General features: G+C 51.3%; 1 protein-coding gene across 3 annotated transcripts in view; it reads right to left on the bottom strand.

The window, feature by feature from the left end:
- The window catches only part of PTPRS (protein tyrosine phosphatase receptor type S), a 164,723-nt gene that overhangs the window by 28,747 nt on the left and 114,459 nt on the right, over positions 1 to 21,517 (bottom strand). For all 3 annotated transcript variants that reach the window (XM_082495277.1, XM_082495279.1, XM_082495278.1), the window contains exons 7-16: positions 19,754 to 20,023; positions 17,016 to 17,597; positions 15,951 to 16,084; positions 15,636 to 15,780; positions 9,357 to 9,662; positions 7,757 to 7,950; positions 7,290 to 7,316; positions 5,366 to 5,483; positions 1,201 to 1,791; positions 430 to 527 (exon numbers count right to left, since the gene is read on the bottom strand). In XM_082495277.1, the coding sequence (XP_082351403.1) occupies positions 430 to 527; positions 1,201 to 1,791; positions 5,366 to 5,483; positions 7,290 to 7,316; positions 7,757 to 7,950; positions 9,357 to 9,662; positions 15,636 to 15,780; positions 15,951 to 16,084; positions 17,016 to 17,597; positions 19,754 to 20,023 (2,465 nt within the window). The remainder of the gene's footprint in view (positions 1 to 429; positions 528 to 1,200; positions 1,792 to 5,365; positions 5,484 to 7,289; positions 7,317 to 7,756; positions 7,951 to 9,356; positions 9,663 to 15,635; positions 15,781 to 15,950; positions 16,085 to 17,015; positions 17,598 to 19,753; positions 20,024 to 21,517) is intronic.

Genomic DNA, 21,517 nt, shown 5'->3' with positions numbered 1-21,517 from the left:
CAACCGACCTCCTTCCTCCCCGCTGCTTCAAACGAGCATGGGGCGCTCAGCCCCGCCACGCTGCACCCAGCTCCGCCAGAGATGGAGCAAACACAGGAACAGAAGGCGTTTGAGTGGGGAGCTGTCTGTCTCTTGCGCCCACCACACAAGAGGGTCCCTCAAGCACCAGGCAGATGGAGGACAAAGCCTTGAGACTTTCCCGAAATGGGAAAATGGTGGTAACTTGTCTAGGGACACAATGATTTGGTGTCGGGAATGCAACCCGACAGCCCTGATTTTCAGGCCACCTCCTGGAACTTGTGATTAACCATAATCTGCCGATATCTGAGGCAGGAATTCTGGATTCTTACAACCTCTTATTCAAACCAACAGATAAGAGTCCCAGGAAACTGGGAATAAACACATTTCTGACTCTTCCATTTCACTTGCCTTGTATGGGGTGGGAGAATTGTAATTCTCAGGAAACTCCCAGCTCAAAAGAACAGATGTCTTTGTCACCATCTTCACCTTGAAGTTCTTGGGTAAAACTGCTGAGAGAAAAGTGAGGAGGAAGGGGAGAAAGAAGAAAAGGCAGCAGAGGGAAGGAAGAGCAAGAAAGAGAAGGAAGACAATGTCAGGCACTGGGAAAAGGGCCCACCAGTCTGGGTCTGGCTTCTGCTGCAACAATGGAAGGCCTTGCTCCCTCCTCCACACTTTGCTTGAGTTTTGCCAAGGTCCATCTCCTAGTGCTCCCTGTCCCCATGCCTAACCCCGGGGAGGGGTGAGGGAGGGTGCGTGGCTTTGCCCACGCGCTTATGGGTCTGGGTGGCTGCTGCAGGAACGAGGCACCGGCTTTCTGAGCATGCTCAGGTGAGGAAACCCATCCCAGGTCACATTTTGAGGTTTGTTTTTTATTTTTTTTGTTTTCTTTTGGCTGTTCACAAAAGCTGAAGAAAACGCTCTTCCCACCTGTATAGCGACTGGCCCCCCACTTCAGGTGCCAGCGAAAGAAGGGTGTCCGGACTTTACTTAGAAGAAAGTGGTAAAAGGGACTTACCTGACGCAAGGCAGAGAGGAGCTGAGGGACTGAGTGTGAAACCAGAGTGCTCTGCATTTACTCACGAGCCTGGCTGAGCCTGGCTTGACCTCTCCAGCTCTCTGCCTCCCGGCACCAGCCCCGGTTACAAGGAGAGAGAGGGAGGAGAAACCGGTAAGTCCTACCTTGATCCAGCTGGAACGTCCGATACTGGACGGTCGGGCTGTAGGGCCCGGGGCCTTTACTGGTGTGAGCACGGATTTTAACATCATAGGCGGTGTTGGGTTTGAGGCCGTTGAGGGTGTACGAGTTCTCTGGGGAGGGGGGCAGGTCTTTTTCCAGCGGGTTGCCGGGAGAACCGGCTTCCCGGTAGGCCACGGTGTATTTGACGATGGCTCCGTTCCTCTCGGCCAGCACGGGGGGGAGCCAGCCAAACTGGACCGACATGGAAGTGATGTTGCTCGCCTCGAGGATTTGGGGGTAACCCTTGGGGATGTCTTCAGGGGTGGTGAGTTCCTGCACAGCTTCCTCCCCAAAGCCAGCCCGGCTTTTCACGGCCAGCTTGAAAACATACGTGGCGCCCTTGTGGATGCTAGGAGCGGTGTACTTATCCTCCAGGGCTGTGAACTCCAAGGTAGCCAGGGGTTCAACATCCTTGCGGCCGAACTGGAGCCGGTAGCCCATCACCTGGCCTTCCGCATCCAACGGAGGCTCCCATTTCACCAGAAGAGTGTTCTCCTCTGTCTGGTGCACTGACAGGATGGGCTTCCCTGGGACTGGGAGAGAAGAGAGACGTCTTCAGTCAAAGGTGGGACAGGGTGGCTGGGGAGGAGATGCAGAGACTCTTAAGCTGCAGCAACAGGTTCCTCAAATCAATGACAACGTTTCAGCTCAACTCTGTGTACTTTAGTGTACCATCCCCTTGTAAAATGTGCTGCTGCTACCCACCCGCGGTACAGGTGGAAGGGATCTATCAAGTTTAGGAAATGAGGTGCACTGCCAACGTGTCGGCTGTGAGATACCGACCATTTCTGGATTTATTTTCTTCCTTTTTCTCGGGATGTAACGGTGTGCACAGCTCCTCCCGTATCACTGGAGCACATATGCTCCCACAGCTGGGAAGAACAAGCTCAGGAGCTCTGAATCCCAGATTCCCGTCCCAATCACCCGAGCAGATTGCTTCCCAGGGCAGGGCAGAACGAACGCAGGAGTCCCCCAAACTCCCGTCCTCTCTCTGTCTCCATTACGCAGCACAACTCATGCAGAAAGAGACTGGAACAGATTGGCTCAGGTTGGGAAGTCCAGAGCAGCTGAGGGTGAAGTAATGAAGGATGGGAAAGGAAGTCTGGGCAGCCCCAGGTCCTGAGCAGCAGGGGGGAGGCCAGCTCAGCGAGTCTGGCAGGCATCTGATCACCCAGTTGGGTACAGAAAGAAGGATGCATACAGAGAGCAGAAACAGAGCCCAAAATCTGCGCAAGGCAGAGGGTAGGGAAAAATGCTGCTTACTCTGTGCAGTTTCTCTCCTCTGGAGGAAGGGAGAAGACAGCCGGGTGTCGGTGTGTTTTCAGGTAGCTCCCTCCTTAACCTGTCGGTTAGTTCCCCCACATTTGGGGGGATATATTGTAGGAGCTCAGCAGTGCTGTGCCTCTGTCTAATGAGCCCTGGCACTGCCCGACTGCTAAGCAAGCCCACAGCCACAGTTAAATGACATGTGTAAGCCCAGAGGTTCCTGAAGCTGGAGAAACCAGAGCATTAATTCCAGCAGCTCACGCGTCATTTACACTCAACTCCACTATTAGAGATCTAATTTCTTTCTCTCCTCTCTGGTATTTCTTCTGGTTGAACAGGAGAAGGAGAGAGAATGGAGTTAGGAGAGATCCCGGCCCACTCTCGCAGCACGAGTCCGACCGAGGGTCGGCACGTTGGAAAGCCGTACTGCGGCTAACGATGCGAGGAGGGAGCCGGCAGGGAAGGATGCTGCCTGTGTCAGGGATCCCGGCAGAGTCAAACTGGGGAAAACACTCTGCCTGCTGCATCGACTGACATCTGAACACGGGGATGAGGGGCTGTCTCTGAAACAAATACTTTATTCATTTCAAACTGCCAAAGAATGGCTAGGGAACAGCGCTGGGAGAGGCCCCCTTGGAAATGCCTAAGAAACACATTAAAGAGAAAAACAATGCCATTACCTTTATGTTTCGGTTTTTATCACAATGTTACTATAATCAGCTGAGCTTGAAAATATTACATTTGCACAACAAATATTGTTTGGAAGAAAGGTGAGAAGAAAGCGTGGAGGGGGGGGAAGTGTTTTATTTTGCAATTGGTTTGGACAGTAAAGGAGAAAATTGGATGTATTACTGTATTTAAATTCAGCCCCTAGCCCTGAATGATAAAGAAAGAAATCTCTCCTCTCAGAAGGTATATTGACTCAACACTGCAAAGAAGATAAGAATGTTACAGAGCCATTTGAAAGATTTTTTTTAAAATAGCTATTTCAAGTTGGGGGAAATTGAGTTTTGGGTAATAGCTGCTGTGCTGGAGAAAACATCCCTCTGTGACTGATCACCTGCACTGCAAATCCTAATGGGGAGAGATGAGGGAGGGTGACAAGAGAGAGTGACAAGGGAGGGAGGCAGACAGAAAGGCTCCGGGACAGAAAAATGAAAAGGGTAGAGAGCCTCCGGAAGGAGGAAATGACAGGAGAGAACCAGGGAGCTGGTGAGAAGAAACATGGGCAAAGCCAGAGGGGGAAGGAGAAGAGGGTGAGCGAAGGAAAAGGCTTCTGACAGTGCGCTGACACTACAAGGCGCGAGGACAGGGGCCTGGATGCTGACATCCAAATGTACCCTGCTGGAACATCTGCAAGAGTTGGTGTTCTGGAAAGCAACCTTGTTCTCCTGCGTACTGTTCTCTTAACTAGGCAGGAGAGGCAAGAGGGGAGAGAAAGGCTGAAATCTCATTCACTTGTCTGAACACAAGAACATAAAATGAGATGAAGATGTGAGCTAGGACAGGGAAGAGGCAAGGGCATGGAGGGCAGCCGCGGCTCCAGCCCTGTGGGTTCCAGGCCAGGGCTCTCGAGCCCTCTGTCCTGTGCGCTCGGCTGAGTGCCTGTGCTGCCTCCAGAGCCCGAGCAGAGGTTTCCGGGTTAATTATGCTGCGCTGACCAAAGGCCTTCGATCCCTGCAGAGGCAGAGAGCAATGTTCTTCCAGAAACAAGGGATGATGTCAGTTTATGCAGCTGCTACAGGGTGGGTGAAGACGGCTGCCCCAAAACTAAGGAGAAAATGAACAGATAGCCAGGGGTGCAAAGGTAGTAGACAAAGAAAAGAAGTGAACAGGGGAGAAAGCCATCATTTGACAGCAGGACCAAAAGAAAAAGTATGGGAAGATGGGGTGGGAGAAGGTAACCACAGTCCAACAAGAGATGGGCTGGGCGAGGGACAACTCCAGGTCTAGGCACCACAGTCTCCCTCTGCTGCACGGAACTCTTCCCATACTGCAGAGCAGAGGTTTAGCCACGAGAACAGAAACCACAGGAATGCAGATGCTGAGGACAGGTAGAGTGTGTACCTCTCCTTTCTGCCTGCAGCACAACTGTTTGGAGGAGCGAGGGACACCCTGTTGCCCTTTGTCATTCCTCTGTGCAGGCCCTGCCATCCCAGCTTGGCACCGCCTCCTCTGTACTGAGGCTGACGGACACTTTGCCACGAAGAATAGGTCAAAGGCAGGAATGAGTCTGGATGGTATGTGCAGACAGAGCCCAGGTCCCAGAAATGCCAGCGAGGAAAGGTCAACACTGTCAGTACTTTTCCCTCCGCTAGTCCTGAGCAAAGGGGACATATGTTCAGACGTGATACTAGAAGAAGAGGAGAGTGGGCAGTATAAGCCACCACTGTCTCCCTGCTGCTTTTCAGATCTTTGCAAGTCAACACCATGACAGCAGACCTCTGGCTCTCCTGTTCCTCGGGGTACCTGTGTGTGCCAACCACCAAAGCTACAGTCTCTCCACAGTGTCAGATCAGCAGAGATTCTCTTTACTTCTAGTGCCCCGGAATTTATAGCACAAGAGATTACAGGCAATGAATTCATCCTCTTCTGCATTTCTGGGTGTGCCTGGGCTTTCTGCAGCACTGAAGAGAAAATTATGTCATTTAGTGAGGGCTACCTGTGAGGAATTAAGGGTTTCTGCCTTACTAGAAATAATTCTGTCTTCAGGGCAGCATGGCGTTTGTTGCAAGTCTGTCCTTCGTGAAGGGAGCGGGATGAAAGAAGCTGAGTTTGGATAAAGAGCTTCTTGGCTTTAGGAAACTGATGAATCCCAGGGGTTGAGGAAAAGACTCTTACCTGCACCCTTCGTGGTGACCACTTTTGGTTTGCTGCGAGCACCATCTCCCTTCATGGTGTAGGCGGCTACGGTGATGGAATATGCAGTCTCAGGCTGGAGCCCAGCAATGATCATTTCCTGTTTGTGAGATTCCAAAGGAAAATTATGTCAATATTCAGGTACATACTCACGGGTGGATCTCTCCTCCTTGCAGGAGTCTCAGCCCTTTTCTAGCATGCAGGAACATTCACTGAATCTGAAACCATGAGACACTCTGGGGCAACTGGGTAGATGGGGCAACTGGCAGGAGGATGAGCGCCACGTTCCCTGAGCGAGAGGCACGCACAGCGCGGTGGCAAACAGAACCTCTGTGAACACAGCGTGTCTCTGCAGGGCCCTGGTTCAATGCGTTCTCTTCCAGATCCACCTCTCACACATTCCCTATCTCAACACAAACTGCTTCAGCCATCAAAACGCTGTTGCGCTCTTCAAAGTGTTCCTCTTCACTATGCCGTCTCAGAGGAGGTCTCAGCGGTTTCAGGGAGATTACATTTTTTTCTCCATTACCCCCCTCCCTTCTCTCCTCAAAAGATATTTTTTAATGCCTTCATAATATTAAAGGGATTGCTTTAACGCAAAGTGCAAGACGACATTTTCTGCTTGCATGCTAAAGCGCTCTGCTAAATCCCCAGCAGCCTCCTTCCTCCAGCCTCTATCAGCCTCACCACACCTGGCTCCCGAGAGCTTTTGTTAGAGGACTGCCCTCGAGAACAGCCCTTCCCCGTGAAGGATTCAGCCCTTCAAAAGGCCGTGTTGTAAAAGGAATACCCGTGCTAAATCAAACAGGATGAGAGCATATGCAGCAGGGTTTTGTCCAAGGCCCTGAAAAGGAGGGAGATGTGAATGTTGTGCATGTTTTATGGCCCTCTTCTCCCCTCACCCCCCACTGCCCCTTTGTGCTTTCAGTATTAAATCTCAGGGCAGCACTTGGGGAAGAACTTGCTGGTCCTGAAAATATCTGTATTGCCCCCAAAGCTACGCAGGGAGCGGAACAGCAGAACTTCAAATCAACAAGTTTGGAAGCCATTAGCTACAGCGCGAGGTCTGTCTTCTAGAAGTCAAGAAACCTGTTCTGCTTCCACACTTGCCACTGAGTTTTATTAAGATTTTAGGCAAGAGACTTTGCCTTTCGTGCGACTCGGTTTCTCCATCTGTAAAAGAAAGGCCCCTCGCTTTTGTAGGGCCCTTGGCGATCTCTAGGAGACATGAATATATTCAATTTAACAGCGCATTATCTTGGGACCCTGACATTCCAAGAAGGAAACGCCTTCTCCTACTGCTTTGTAGCTGTAAGATCATGGAAAACATTTCGCATTTTAGCAGAAGTAGCCAATGCCAAAGAGCCAAGCTGATTTTAAGGTCGACTTAAAAGGTAAAAGCACCGATAGTGATTCAGTGCTTTGTATGAATGAGTATCTAAGAATCTTGGCCCTTTAAGGGCACAACGCATTCGTTCATGCCCCGACAGCTTAGGAATTATGGGGCTTTGAATACCCAACGCTTTTCAGCCCAACTGTGTTTTTTCAGACACAAGCCGGAGGTGCTTGCAGCCCAGCCCAGCTGTAACCCTATGTTCAAGGCAGTCCCAAATTCAACGTCCCATCTGCTTCCCCGCAAAGGAGCAGCGGACTCATCTTCCCTTCAGAGCCGAGGGGAAAACCCTGCGGTACTGCTGCGTGCCGACAAACTACACAATCACACAGGGTCGCCGAGCAAAGAGAACGGGGTAGGGACAATGCATGGGAACACCAACAACGGGCTTTAAAACAGGCACACTGTCACTGCAAAAAAAATAACGGAAAAGGAAAGTATCACACCACAACAGGAAGCGGGAGAAGGGAAGGGACAGAACCAGGACGGGAGGATTTTTACTGGTTTACTTACATATTCAGCAGTGTCATCTGTTTCCCACTGGGCAGAGAACAAGAGAGGTTTTGCACATGAGAATACAAGAGGGGAAAGAAGGGAAAGACAGAGACACAGCATAAGGAAGGAATCCCTGAGCAAGCAGCCACACAAGGTCAGAAGTTACCAGGCCAGCATGAAGGAAGAAGTAGAGTGGGAGAAATTAGTAGATTCCACTGTGGCCTTTGCCTGTCTTAAAAGACTTCCCAGACACAGGGAGGATGGATGGTATTTAGTTCAGTGCTGGGACAGCAGTTCATACTCTTCCACAATAGTTATTGTCTGGGAATGCAAATGAACTGCAGATAAACAACATATACCTTGTCACAGAGACACCCATCTGTTTTCTCCAGCATTATGTTGGTTGGGATGAGACGAGGCGGCTGGAGCACCCACCCCCTCACACCTTCCACGAGAGGAGACCGGAGTGGGAGGCGAGTCCTTACCTGGGCGTCAGCCAGCATGATATCCTTGATCTGGGGCAGCCCCCTGGCCTCGCCGTTCTCCATGCGTACATAGTGGACCTGGTAGCCGCGAATCTGGCCATGCTGGCGGTTCTGGACTGGAGAGCGCCAGAACACTTGGATTGCAGTTGAGTTCAGGACCTCCACCTCCACTTTGCGAGGCGGCGCACTGGGCACTGCGAGGAAGGGAAGAAAAGGGCAAGAGTCACTCGGGGACTTCTCTCCGGAGCCTGTCACTTCACCTACGGGACGTACACACAGGAATCTACGGCCCTGAAAGAAGGGGGAGACTTAACGAGCTAGATATCCCGTCATCTGTCACCGGCCTTAATTCAGTGAAACAGGGCAGCGTTCTAGGGGATCTAATCTGCGCAGCTCGGAGATACGCATGGCAACAGGTCCATCGCACAGTCCAGCCGTTCTTCCACAGGCTCCAATTTGCTCAGATGGAAGAAATGATAGCTTCAGATCACATTCTGAGGGCAAAGCCAATTTCTAATGAGCCAGAAAAGCTCTGGTCCTGCCTGTGGGGTGTCAGGGTGGAGGGGATGCAGAGGGGGACTTGCCCTTGGAGCTCCCTCGTCTCCCAGGCAGGGCAGGTGGGACGGTGGCAATCTCAGGACAGGAAACAAGACGGATGGAATTTGGGCTGAATTTTTGGAAATATTAATAATAACAATAATAATACAGTGCATGACAGCTTCATCTGCAAGAAAGCCGTACCTCCTCTGAGCAAGGCATTCTATCCATTTGGATGTGGGCAGATGCTCAGGGAAACAGGACCCACACTGGGGACAAACCTGCTGCTTTTTAAAAAATTCTTTTTTATTTGGGATGGAGGAAGAAAGCCTGAGAAGTCTGGAATTTACTGACGTTATTTACTTTACCTATAGTATTTGAGGGTCCTACCTCACCCTCGCAGTGAGGGTGCTCTCCCTTCATGCACACGTTCACCTTTTGTCCTGGTTTTATTTTGCTGTAGAAACACCAGGGAAATTCAAGCCTCTTTGTTCCTGTTTGTGCCAAAAGCCTCTGAGCTGCGCCACCGAACTGGCGTCTAAACTGCTCATCACTGAAGGCTTTTGGAACTTTAACAGAGATCCTTCCTTTCTACCACTAACCAAAACTTCGACTTAAAGAGGAGCCAGTAACAAGGCATGCGTGGGAAGAGCTCTGAAGTATTTTAAAACAGTTTTTGGCAGCAATCGTCTCCTCTTCTCTGATTTCATTTCCTCGCTGCCTCAGCCGCTTCCTAGCTCAGCAAGAGCATCTTTTCAGGAAAAGTGGTGCAGTCAAGGCTCAGAGGCTTCATATTAAAAAAAACCAACCCAGAAATCCAAAAAAAAAAGCCCCCAATCCTAAAGCAGGGAAGGACAACCCTACAGACGCCAAGGCTCGGAGGGGCCGGGGCAGATGGCAGCAGAGGACACTGCGCGTCTCGCCTGGGACAGGAGGCTTTGGCCCCGCACCACACGAGCCGTGAGAAGGGACCTGACGCGTCCTCCCCAGCGCGGGAAAAGCCCACTCCAGGGACACGTATTCACCAGGGGACTCGGGAGAAAACCAGAAAAAGTGCAATTACCATCTTCATCTGTCCGGACGATAACCGGCGAGCTCTCCGGGCCCGGCCCCACCTCCGTATGAGCCACGACAGTGATGCGATACTCTGTCCACTTCTCCAGGGACTCCAGTAGGATCTGACTGGTGGTTGGGGGGATATCATTCACCTCCTTAAGCTCCGTGTCCTCAGAGTCCAGCGCTCGATAGTAGACGCTGTAGCCAGCCAGGACGCCATTTTGGCTTTCGGCCGGAGGCGGCCGCCAACTTACCAGAATGGCGGTGGATCTGGTGCTGACGCATTTTACGTCTTGAGGGGGGGCAGACGGTTCTACGAGGGGGGAAAATTCAGGAGGGAAAGGGAAGAAGGGGGAAAAAACAAAAGATGGGAAAGATAAAAGAAAAAAAAAAAGGAAAATGATAACAAAAAAATCTAAAATAAAACGTACAAAAATTTGGTTTAGGAAGATAAAATTAAAAAAGAGGAGAGCTTTTTGTTGTTGTCTTTTTTTTTTTTTTTAAATGAAAAGAAAAAAAAGCCAACAGAAATGAAATGGGGCATCAAAACTGAAATGTTCCAAAGCAAAGGACTAAAACAGCAAGCGGGCTAGCCAAGAGGGTCCTGCTGCTTCCCCTAAGGGCAGCTGGCACAAAACTCAGCGCCCAGCTTCACCCTGTAAAAGACCTTTCCTTTAGCTCCCCGTTTACAGCAGTCTGGCAAACCCTGCCCTGGCTGGTAAAGCGCTTGTTTCCCAACTGCAGTCTCTGGGATCTCGAATTTCTTTGAAGGGATCTGTGAAAAGTAAGTAAGGAAAGTAAATCTTTTGCCAGGAGGCTTAAATTTAACAGGCTGTACCTCCAGATGGAAGTTATTAGTTGTCCGCAGACTGAAGGAGGTGAAATACCACGGGGTAATGCCCCGGATAATGCCGGGCAATGAGCTCACAACGTGTTTAGATCGGAGGGTTTGAGAGAGAAGCCTTGCACAGAGCCAGGCAGCGGGTTTGACGAGGTATTCGGGAACCCGGCGGGGTTTTCAGAAGCGGCAGCAGGTCCAGCTCCTCTCGCACTCTCCGCCTAAACTACGTCAAGGTATTTCTGAAAGTCCCAGGAGGACAGACACCTTTGGAAACGCGGCCCTATGCAGCCGCATGTTCTCACGGTGGCAGCAGACAACTGTCTAAGGGCTGATTTTGAGGAGATGGGGAAGGTGTAAACCACAGCTTTCTGGCGCAGCGCTGCTCACTTTGGTGTTTACTGAGCCGCAGTAGGTAATTTTTAGCGCGGTCTGCTCGGTAGGAAGCAGGACGCTGACACCAGCTCCGTCAGACACTACGTGCCGGGGCGCACACTGCTATGCCGTGGCCGTGCCCGGAGGTACAGGGAGAAGCGCAGGAAACTGCAGTTTGCTGATGGAGGTGCCGCGGGCCTGAGACCCTGGCGACGTCTGGGCAGAGAGTCTGCCCCTTCCGTACCCCAACTGTAACCTGGGCGCTTTGGGAAATCTTACAGCAGGCTTCTTTCAATCACTGATTACAATCAATTAGCCCAGGTAAGCAGAGTGATAGGTTTTCAAGGCAAATCTGCAAATCCAACCTCACCCAACACAGTCAAACTGCATTAAATCGCTTTTTAACTCCCTGCAGGCACTGCCAGGAACCGGCGTGTCCTTATAAGCCCCCAAAGCATCACCTGCAAGAAGCAAGGGAGTAGATAAACGCTGGTCACCGTTTCTCATTTCTCCGTTGCTTTTCAATCAAGAAAAAGCTCTTTTACTGAGGAATGATTTTTTCAAACCTCTCACTCCCATCCCTGAGTCACAAACAGATGTTTCGGCCCAGCCTGCCTTGAGGACTCTGCTAAATGAAGCCGTGCTGGAGTGAAAGCCACCGCTTTGTGTACGCCTCCATCAAACAGAAATCGGAGGGTTTTGCAGAAAGGGTAAGTCCTTACACCGCAATGTCCAGTAGGACATTTTGGGTGTTGTCCTCCCACTTTCCTGCTTTATTGCTATGCTGTGGCTGTATTTTAAAGGGCAGAATGAAACCCTTAGCCTCAGAAATCCCACTGCAGGGGGCGACGACCCCCGGCCATGGCTAGCCACGCAAAATAAGACAAAATATGCCAAACAAACAAAACCAAAAGTAATAAACTGGAAAACAAAACATAAATCAAGCCAGTAATTTAAAATAACAAAATATCAGAAAGGAAATCATAATAATAAAATAATACTGATATAAAAAGTGACTCCTTCCAGAACATTCCCAGTCTGTTTACCTACCTTCCACGCTTCAACTGCTAATTTATAAGACTTTCTTAACGAGAGAGCAAGAGAAACTGAGCTACGAGGCCAGACCAAGCTCCTGGTGGGTTTCTGCACATGACTGGCTTTTAAAATGCCACCCTGCCCCACTGCTAGCTCCCCGGACTGCGTCACTCCCCCGCTGCCAGCAGAGCCCTAGCTATTGCAGTAACGGCAATTTTGGACCCCAATCCATTCTCTTTTGCTAAGTTACCTGTCCAGAGAGCAGAGCGGCAGATTCCCACTACGGGATCTCCTTCCCCCTATTGCTCTGACCCGTGCAGCACCAACATCTCTGGAACGGAGGTGCGCTGCTCCTTCCCACACCCCAGAAGCAACTCAAGTCCCTTTCAGGGTACGGAGGAAAAGCTCAACCCTCTTCCAGCGCCTGCCATGACGCCGTTTCGCTTCTCTTTTCTCCCCATCAAGGGCTGGTAGTGTTAAAGCCACCTTTCCTGCTTAGCAGTCCAGCCAAAGCCACCACGGCTGAGAAACCCACTGCAGAGAGGGTCTGACCTGACCTACCCTTTCCATCCTGAAACTCATTCTGAAAGCCCCAGCGAGCAGAGCCGGAGCTCCAGCTGGCGCCTGGGCTCACTGCTGGCACTGGGGCTGCTGCGCGTGGTCGGGCTCGCTCGCTCACTCACCCGCTACGCTCCAGCACAGGGACCTACCGGGAGGCCCTGGAGTGAGGCCTCCTTTTGGGATGGTTTGCGCTTTCTCTGGTCAAAAAGGTGGGGTGGGGATGGGTGGGTGATGGGGGAGAAAGCCCAGCTCCCACCCGGCCCCCGGCCCCGGCACTCTCATCGACTACAGCACCTGGATGAAAACAGCCACCAAGAGCTGGCTGGCCATAGTGGAGACGCATCTGGGGAGTTCATGGCACTGTGAGTTTCCTTCACAATCCAGCCCACCCTGCGTGACCCTGGAGACGCGCATGCGCGCGGGGGGGGACAGCACCGGGAAGGCGGGAGCTGTGTGCAGGAGGCAAAGCACTGCAGCCCAAAGCGGAGGCTGCGAGCCCACCTCTGCAACAAGCCCCTTTGCTGGAGAGGCAGCCACAGCCCGGGCGAGAGCCTCCCAGGCAGGAGATCATCACCTTTGTCTGCTGGCCTGTTTTTACCAGGCAGCCGCTTCTTTGGGAACCCCTGCCCGCCCTCCCACGGGCTCCAGGACATACATGAGTGTGCAGATCCACGCACGCGTGCGTGAGCCTGCAGCGACAGGGTGGACTGTATTTGTGAATCCGCTTGAGACCAGCCAGTACTCACCTGAACTGCACCTTTTACATGCTTTAAAGTTGACTGTCCAAGCCACAAGAATGACCCTTACTGACCTTGTACAATACAATGTTTTTTAACCCTTTAGGTACCATAGACTTTGTATACGTTTCGTTCACTTGATATACTGTGAGGAAGGGGGAAGGGAAGGAGAGCAGAGCTAACGGCTGGGGGAAAACATCCTTTCTCAGGAAGGAACAGAGGGTAAGAAAGCCCCCTCGTTCCTCTACACCTGCACATGCAGCCTCACAGCACCCGCCCTGCCACCCCTGTCTGTCGCCACATGCTTTGCACTCCAAAATTTCCGAGTAGGAGAGTTGCCAAGGAGCCCTGGGAAGGTCATGGCTAGTTAGAAAGGGCACACCAGCTTCCTCCCACCGTGAGACTCCGTTATTTTTGTACAATCTACGTCTCTGGTACTTGAAGAGTTAAAACCCAGCTACTTCAAGAAGAAAAAGATACTTTACCTTTAGTTTAATGGATTTTACTTTGGTTATGATGCTCAGGAGGAGCCACCCTGACAGGGAGGTGGAGGGTGTTGTGCAGCAAGGTGTGCAATGCGGGGAGGGCTGCGGCATGCAGGCACATGCTTGCCAGCTGAGCTGGGAGGGGTAGAGCACCCAACACCGCGGCAGGCTGCGGGAGGACGAAGGAGGTTTTGCCGTTGCAGAGCCAAGATGCCATCGTGGTGTGAAACCGCCCAGCGAGAGACAGACAGACAGAGAGCAGGGAGCTGGTTTCATCTGGCTGTGAGAGCATGCAGGCAGGCAGGCAGAGAGCGGAAGAGAAAAGAAAGAAGAGGCATGGAGGGGGCCAGGGAGGAGCTGAACGGAAAAGGAGCTGCAGAGGGAAGACACAAAAGCCTGTCCCGAGCCAGAAGGTCTGTGAGCCGAAGGATGTCGCCCGGACCGGGGAGAATTGACTCGTTCCTCCAACAGCCAGCCAGGAAAAAATGTTTCACTGTGTTCCAGGACACTGACAGCTCCCAGCTGATGTTCTCGAGAGCGTTAAATTAATGAAACTATCCCTATGAAAGCTGAGCTACACAGAAATAAACCAGGCCTCATTCTGGGCAGGTGCCAAGTTAGAAAAAGCCCCAAAGCATTCCTCTTTCCCAGATCCCCTTCTCTTCACTCTTGAGGGAAAAATTTTCAGCGTCACTAAGCCCTACTGCCATCAGCTCCCGCACCCCTCTTCCAGCCTGTTTTTATTGAACCAGAAAGCACAAATCCCAGACCCTCCTTTCCTCCCAACCCCACGAATCTCAAAGAGGGAAACTCGTTGTAAAACAGAAGCAGAGTGTGGGTAAGTTTGACACTTATTTTTCAGGTCCTTTCAGTTCATTTTCACCCACCCCACAGCGACGCTCCCTCTGACAGTACCATACTGGGGTCAGAACCAGCAGATCTGCAGCAGAGTCAGGATAGGATTTTCTTTAGATATGTAGAGAGAGTAAGAAAAAAAAAATAAAAGGAAAAAAGGGGAAAAACATTTGAAGGAAAGAAGAAAACAAAATATCTTTGAATGGACTGGAGGCCTGAGAAAGCCCCAGTAAGGAATTCTGTCTATGCAGAAACAGAGTCCCATTTCCTCCCTCTCCTGGGGGGGAGAGAAAGAGGAGAGAGACAGGGAAAAGAGAGAGAGAGACAGCAGGACGTGACAATTAAAACGGAAAGATGGGGCAGGCGCCCAGCTGAGAGCCCGCTGCTCTCCCTTGTTAAGGACTCTGAGAGATGGGAGCAGGCGCTCGCTCTCCTCACACTGGTGACCAGAGCCATTTCTGAGTTAGTTCTGCTCCCGGCTACTCCAAACTGCAGCGGAGTGATTTAGTAGAGATGAGAGGAGACAGAAAACACAAAGAACAGCTGCCACAGCCACTCATGCAGTGAAAAAACACCTCATTTAAAAGCAAAGATCTGTGAAAAGCCCGGGTTGAAATATTGCCATCCAGGGTTATTGTCCCCAGGGCAACAGCGAAGGGAGACAATCCATTAAACTAAAACCAGCACATTTTGGTTGCATACGCTCCATCCTGGTGTCATTAATTTCTCCCCCTCCCCAGCCTCCACATGACTCCTTTCTCCCGCTCTGCCGGAGCCCAGACGGGACCGTTCCCAGCGCTCGCGGGGCCAGCAGGCCTTCATCCCCACGGCTACGAAGTCGCTCATGGAAAAGAGCATGAGGACTGCTTTCCCAAAGGCTGGTGAAAACCTTGGATTTTTGATTGATCACCTTCCCTTCTTCTCTTCCTCCCGATTCCCCCACTGCCTCCCTGCTCCATTGCTTGTGCCCCCCTTCCAGACCACTGCTGCTCAGTTTCTGCCGGTGGACCAGCAAGCGGCTGCGCGACGGTGGGGTGCCGTCCTCCCTGAGCATGCTCAGCACCGAGGGCCAGTGCGGCCCGTCAACGAGCTTTTCACTGGTCCCCATCCCATCAAGTGGATGGTGCTAACTGGCCTCCCATCCCTGCTCCCCTCCCCAAAGCATGCACCGGCCCCACTCTTCCTCCACATCTCAGCTATCTGGGCAGCAAAGGGAGAAGGCAGCAGGTCCCAGAGGTGTCCCCCGCCACTGCCCACCTCCCCCCAGAGGAACCCCAGACGGGCGAAACGCCGCAGCACCGCCAACGTCCGCCCCACAGCTCCGTACCCCTGTGCCCACCATCTCTGGCTCCCTGACTGTCTTCCCCTCAGAGAAGGGTGGGAAAAGGAGAGACACCTACTAGACTGCAAGGTGCGCTCTCTGACCTCCGGGGTGAAGGCCCCCAGGCCCAGAGCCGAGCGGGCAGCCAGCCGGAAGACATACTCAGTGTTGGGCTTCAGGCCTTCCAAAGTGAAGGAGGTCGTTGGCTCGAAGTTCTTCGGCACCTGAGGTGGGCGAGGGGGAAGAAAAAGAATAAAACCAAACAAAAAGGAGCACAGGCAAGCCCTGCCCAGAGACACCTGCCCTACTCCCCGCTCTCAGCCACCTCAGGGAACGGAGGGTCGGGATGCTCCTCAGGGCCCCAACCCTTTGTGCTGCTCCTCTCCGCACTCACCTCTCTGCCGTGGTCTCCTTCCTTATAGAGGAGCTCATACTTCACTATGATCTCCTGGCGGGGAGGGCTCCACGACAACACGATGCTCGTCTCCGTCTTGGCTTCTGCTCGGAAGTTCATCGGCTGCCCAGGAACTGACACAGAGAAGGAGCCAATGGGGCAGAGGAGGCAAGATGAGAGATGGGAGAAACCACATTAATTTGGCAAATTAGAAGACTCGTGCCCTGTTTTCTTCAAAGCCTGTGTGTGAAAAGCACACCAGCAGCAAAATGCCACCCTGCAGAGCGGGCAGGTCATTCCTTTAAAGCAGTGGAGGGTTAAATCCCACTGCGGGACTCGAGCACATCCAAAGCTGCTGGAGATGGAAGAGTCCTACTGGATCATATGCCTCTTTCTTGGTAGTGCAGGATACAGCCCTTCCCACCAGTCCCCAGTACTAAAAGATTCTGGAAGCGGGAAGCCCATGAGCAGCCCCATTGAGGACGGGGTTTCCTCACCAGCACCCTACACCATAAGCAGAGCACCCGAAAGCATGCTGGCTGACGACCTGCGATAAAACACCTTTTTTTCTCAGTTCAACACATCTGCTGTGACAATTAGGGCTTTGTTTTGCTCCCATTTTAGAAAAAGGCAAAATAAGGCTCATTCCCACTCATGTCTGAGAAGGTAGTTTCTGGCTACTTTGAGAAGAGTTAAGCTTCACCACAGCCTGGACAATGAGTATTTTTAGGTCTATTAAAGACATTTAGAAACTGGAAGCAATAAGATACCTCACTTTGAAACACGGCACAGCAGAAATGGATTCTCTTTGCATAATTGCTTGCCTCACCCATTTAAGCAACAACCTTTCCGAGAAAAAACAGATCCGAAATCACACACCAGGCCCTCTGGCTCCAGCCACCGGACTGAACTTGCTCATGGGAAATTATTTCTATTTTAATCATATTGAACCAACAAAGAAAAAAATGCTCTGGTGAGAGGGCAGCCACAGCTGGATAACGCTATAAGCCAACACCTCTCCCTCCTGCAGCTCAGTGCATCAAAGGCAGGGACACAGGTGCTCACCTCCTTGCTGCGTCTTAACCTGGATGGGGTCGGAGAGAGGCCCGTCTCCCACGGAGGTGAAGGCCAGGACCCGGACTGTGTAGGTTTCGTCCTCGAGAAGGCTGCCCACCGTGGTCAGGAGGCTGTCGTCCACGTTGTGCTTCTGCCAGTTGCTGACAGGTTGATCAGGCTCCATGGTATAATACACACGATAGCCACGGATCTGCCCGTTGGGCTCCACTGGTTCCTCCCACTGGATGATCATGGTGGTGCTGCTCAGCATTCGTCCCTGCACATTACGGGGGGCACTGGCAGGAGCTTGTTCCCCAGTGCGAGTGACCACTGACTCACTGGGAGGCCCCTGCCCGATGCTGTTGACTGCAGAGACCCAGATCTCATACTCAGAGTTGGGGCTGAGGCCCCCAATGCTGTAGCGCGTGGTGGTGATGTCCTCTTTGATCTGATACGGTCCATCTTGGCTTTTAGACTTGTATTCAATGACATAGTAGGACACAGGGTCTGGATTTCCAGAGTCCCAGGTGATGGTGATACTTGTTGCTGTCGTCTCTGTCACCACTGGCGTCCCAGGAGCCTTGGGGAGTGCTGAGAATCAGGAAGAACAGACATTTTAAAAAAACCCACATATGCTGAAATGGTGCCTAATTGGGCTAGTTAGGGCTGCAGGAGCCAGAGGCACAGTACCAATCACAGTGCGGCAGTTTGGTAAAGTGCTGCTGAAATATTATGAACCTAGTTATCCACTCTATTATCCTCCTTAAACTGCTCCATCAAAAGGAAAGTGTTCAGCTAAACATCTGGAATCATTAGCACAGATTTCAGCTGCACATCCGCCGGCTCACGTGGCAGTAAGAAAAAAGCAGTTTCGCAGAAGCTTCTTCCGAGCACGCAATCAGATATTCTGAAATAGTGCTGGCAGCCCGGCTCCGGCACTGCCGAAGCTCTCCGTGTTTAGCGTGCAGGTAACGGTACAGTGCAGACTGCGCGCTCCAGAACTAGAAAACTACAAATACTTGGAATTAACATGTGTTAATACTCATCCCCCCCTGTCCCTCACCCAGAAGACTGTCTTTGGAGCTTGCTGGAGACTGCACGCTCCATGTCAGACACCGTTAACAGCACGCTTTACGTGTTCTCCTCGCTACACACTCTAGACCCCTTCCAACCCTCTTCTCTAGACCTGAGCACCTCTACAGCTCTAACTTCTCCTTTCATCTTCTGCCTGGGAAAGATTGCAGATGCTTACACGCAGGAAGACAAGGGGGAGTAGAATGCAAATAAAATGACAAAAGGCAGAAGGTACCAGCAGGGTGAGATTCCCCATCGGAGAAGACAGAATAGTTGGAAGCAGAAGCAACGTATCTTACACAGCAGCTTTTTAAATTGATAGTATAAGACATGGAAAAAGGAGAAGGAGGAAAATATTCAGGAAAATAAAGAGCACCTCAGTCCAGCCTCAGGCATCCTTCTGCTAGCTCGTGAGCCCACTCCCTGTGCAAAAGCTCAGGATGAGTGTCATGTCCAGATTCACTAGTCCCTACTCATTTCTTTTGTCAGACCTTTCTTAGTTGGACGCACTGATACAACAGGGTTGGTTTTCTTTGGCCCTCCCCTTCTCCAAAGTATTTCTCCTCCTCTCCCCCACCCGCCCACATCCTTTCCCACCCCCTCTCCCCCCAGACCCCTCGTGGGCAATGCCGACACTCAGAGCAGACACCAGCTCATACAGAGAGCTCTACACTCACCCAACCACAGGGGCATCCCGCTTGGGTTTTAATACTCCCCTGCTGAGGACAGAATAGATTGAAGATTGCACCCGTGCTCCTCTTGGGAATTTCTAGCTGGAAGCTGGGGTTATTCCCCCTCTTGCTGAGGCAACAACGGCCACTAAGATGCTGGAACTAGGGTCTACTGCAAGGGCACACATGCCAGAGATCCTCAGGGCCTTGGCTGAATCTCTAACCTTGGAAGAGGATGGCATGCAGGCTTCAAGCCACCCAAGGCTCCTTGCAAACTGCCCAGCCAGCCTCATATCCCAGGACAGAAACAAGCATGCAGGGGTCGGAATCACAGTTCTCTTCATAACAAACGGCTCAGTTGTCCTAAAGCCAGGAAAGATCTCAAGCCACCAGCTTCCCCTTCGCTGTGGATCTCTTTGTGCGTGGGATCCTCGAAGATGCATGCACAGATCCCAGCACATGGCACTCGTCGTGCACGAGTTTGTCTTTCTGCTCATGCTCACACACCTACGCACGTACATCCGGGCTGGTAACAAACAACACGGACTTACATACATGCAGTCAGGCACCACATGCCCATACAGCCACGTTGCTCCTCCTCCCATGCACACACACTCATGCACAACTACCTTTTTACATGCATAATTGTGTCCCCACGCTCCTCACGTGCAGATCAGTCACAGGCTCACCCCATGCAGACACACAGAGACACAAGCAGAAACAGGTACCCACAGTCGCGCAGTGACACCCCCACTCATGCACCGGTGACGGCTGACAGGCACGACCACGTTTCCACAAGTGCTCACATGCATAAACATGACACGTGCTCACATTTGCTTTGCACACATGCTCAGACGTGCTGTTGCTGCGCGTACAACATGTGCCTTGCGCATATATACACCCGTGCAGCAGCTCACACGCTTGTGCATGCATGCTCCTCCAAACGTGCACAGTCGGGGAACCCACGCACTCGCTCACGCAGGCGTGTTCACACTCTCTTACATTTCACCGTGATCTGAGCAACGGCTTCTATGACTCCCAGACTGGACATGGCCACACACGTGTAGTTGGCTGAGTCCTTGACATCCGTGAGCTCCAAGACATTGCGGCCCACAGGCATGTCATCTTCAGGCGTCAGGTCCTCTGCTCCCTGCATCCACTTGACGTATGGCATGGGCGAACCCACGGCCACGCAGGTGATGTTGACGTTGCCGCCGGGCATGATTTCATGGCTGACGGGTAAGATGGAGAAGCGAGGGGCCACACGGCGAACTGTGGACGAGACGCACAGAGGTAACAAAAAAAACAAAACAAAACAAACAAAACAAAACAAAACAAAAAAAGAAAGAAAGAAAGAAAGAAAGAAAAGAAAAAGAAGGGAGAAAAAGAAAAAGAGCAAAAGATAATTTAAATATAGATGGGGTTTGTCATCATTTATTTTCTTCCTTCATTAAAAACAAAACAAAAACCAAAAAAATTAAAAAATCAAAAACCAAAAACCAAAAAAATTAAACTTCAAATAAATTTTTACTTCACAAACAATATATAGAATATAGACATAAAAGCGATATTTCATAGCAACAGGGTTCCATTGATCAAGATTAGACCCATCACAGCACAGATAAATACACAAAAATTTATTAGCAATTTCTCATCTTTACTGGCAAGAGCTGGCATGGCGAGCGTCGAAAAATCTCCTCCACAGCCGCTGGGGCCCCCAGCTCCCCGCTCCGCGCCCCGGGAAACCTGCTCCTCCCCTTTTCCAGTGGAGTCCCACTCCCATATCACCTTCTCCCACAGCAAAACGCAACGACCCCTCCACCGCCACGGCCTGAACCGGTCCAGGTGCCTTCTCCATCTCCGGAGAGGGGCCCTCTCCCAGTGGCCGCTCCGCGCCCGAGGGATGCTGCGGAGGTGGGGCGGTGGCGAGGAGAAGGCTGGGATGGAGATGGAAACTTCTCAGGATTTTAACTTGTTGGACCCAGAGAATCCAACAAAGAGAGAAGTATCACATCCCCAAACGCCAGAGAGACGCCACTTGAAAAGTAAAGAGGCAAAAATATACAAAAAGGAAGGAGAGGGAGTCCCCGGAGCGGGACAGAATTTAGTTAGTGTCTGCGTGTGAGAGCCGTCCAAGGGGAGGCAGTCCCCCTGGAGCGAGAAAGAGTGTGGAAAAGATGAGAAACTCTAATGAAATTTTTGTGGTTTTCGGGTATAGAAACCCTAACGAAGCCTCTTTAAGATCTGACACGGTTCCATCGATAGATGCAGCTCTCAGAGTCACAAACATCATGCAAAATAGGTAAAAAAGAGAGAGAGAAAAAGATAGAAAGAGAAAGAGAGAGGAAAATGCAGAGAGAGATAATTTATGGGCGGCTAGCAAATGCCCACATGGATACTGAATAGAAAGAGAGCGACAGAGAAAGAAAGGAAGACAAGGAGAAGGAGAACAAGGAGGGGAAGGGAGAAAGAAGAGAGAGAAAGAGAGGGAGGGGAGGGGGAAACCCACTTTAATGCTGCATACTTTTTCTAGCTGATGTGACCCAATGTGGTGGCTCACATTGTCACATCTCAGCCCTGGCGGAATAATAAATAGAATAGAATTAATAAGAAAAACAAGGTAATGAAACTTTAACGTTGAGAAAACAGTGACATGTTCTGTGCATCTCCTTAGCAGAGAGGTGGATGCAGCTTCCAGACCTTACACGATAAGAACATGGACGCAAAGGGGAGGGTGCGGTTTCCTTGGCTCCATTTTCTGAACTA

This window comes from Vanellus vanellus (genome assembly GCF_965231255.1).
Source record: "Vanellus vanellus genome assembly, chromosome: 25".
NCBI lineage: Eukaryota > Metazoa > Chordata > Aves > Charadriiformes > Charadriidae > Vanellus > Vanellus vanellus.
Note: the sequence above shows the minus strand (reverse complement) of the source record. Positions and strands in the feature narration are given on the sequence as shown.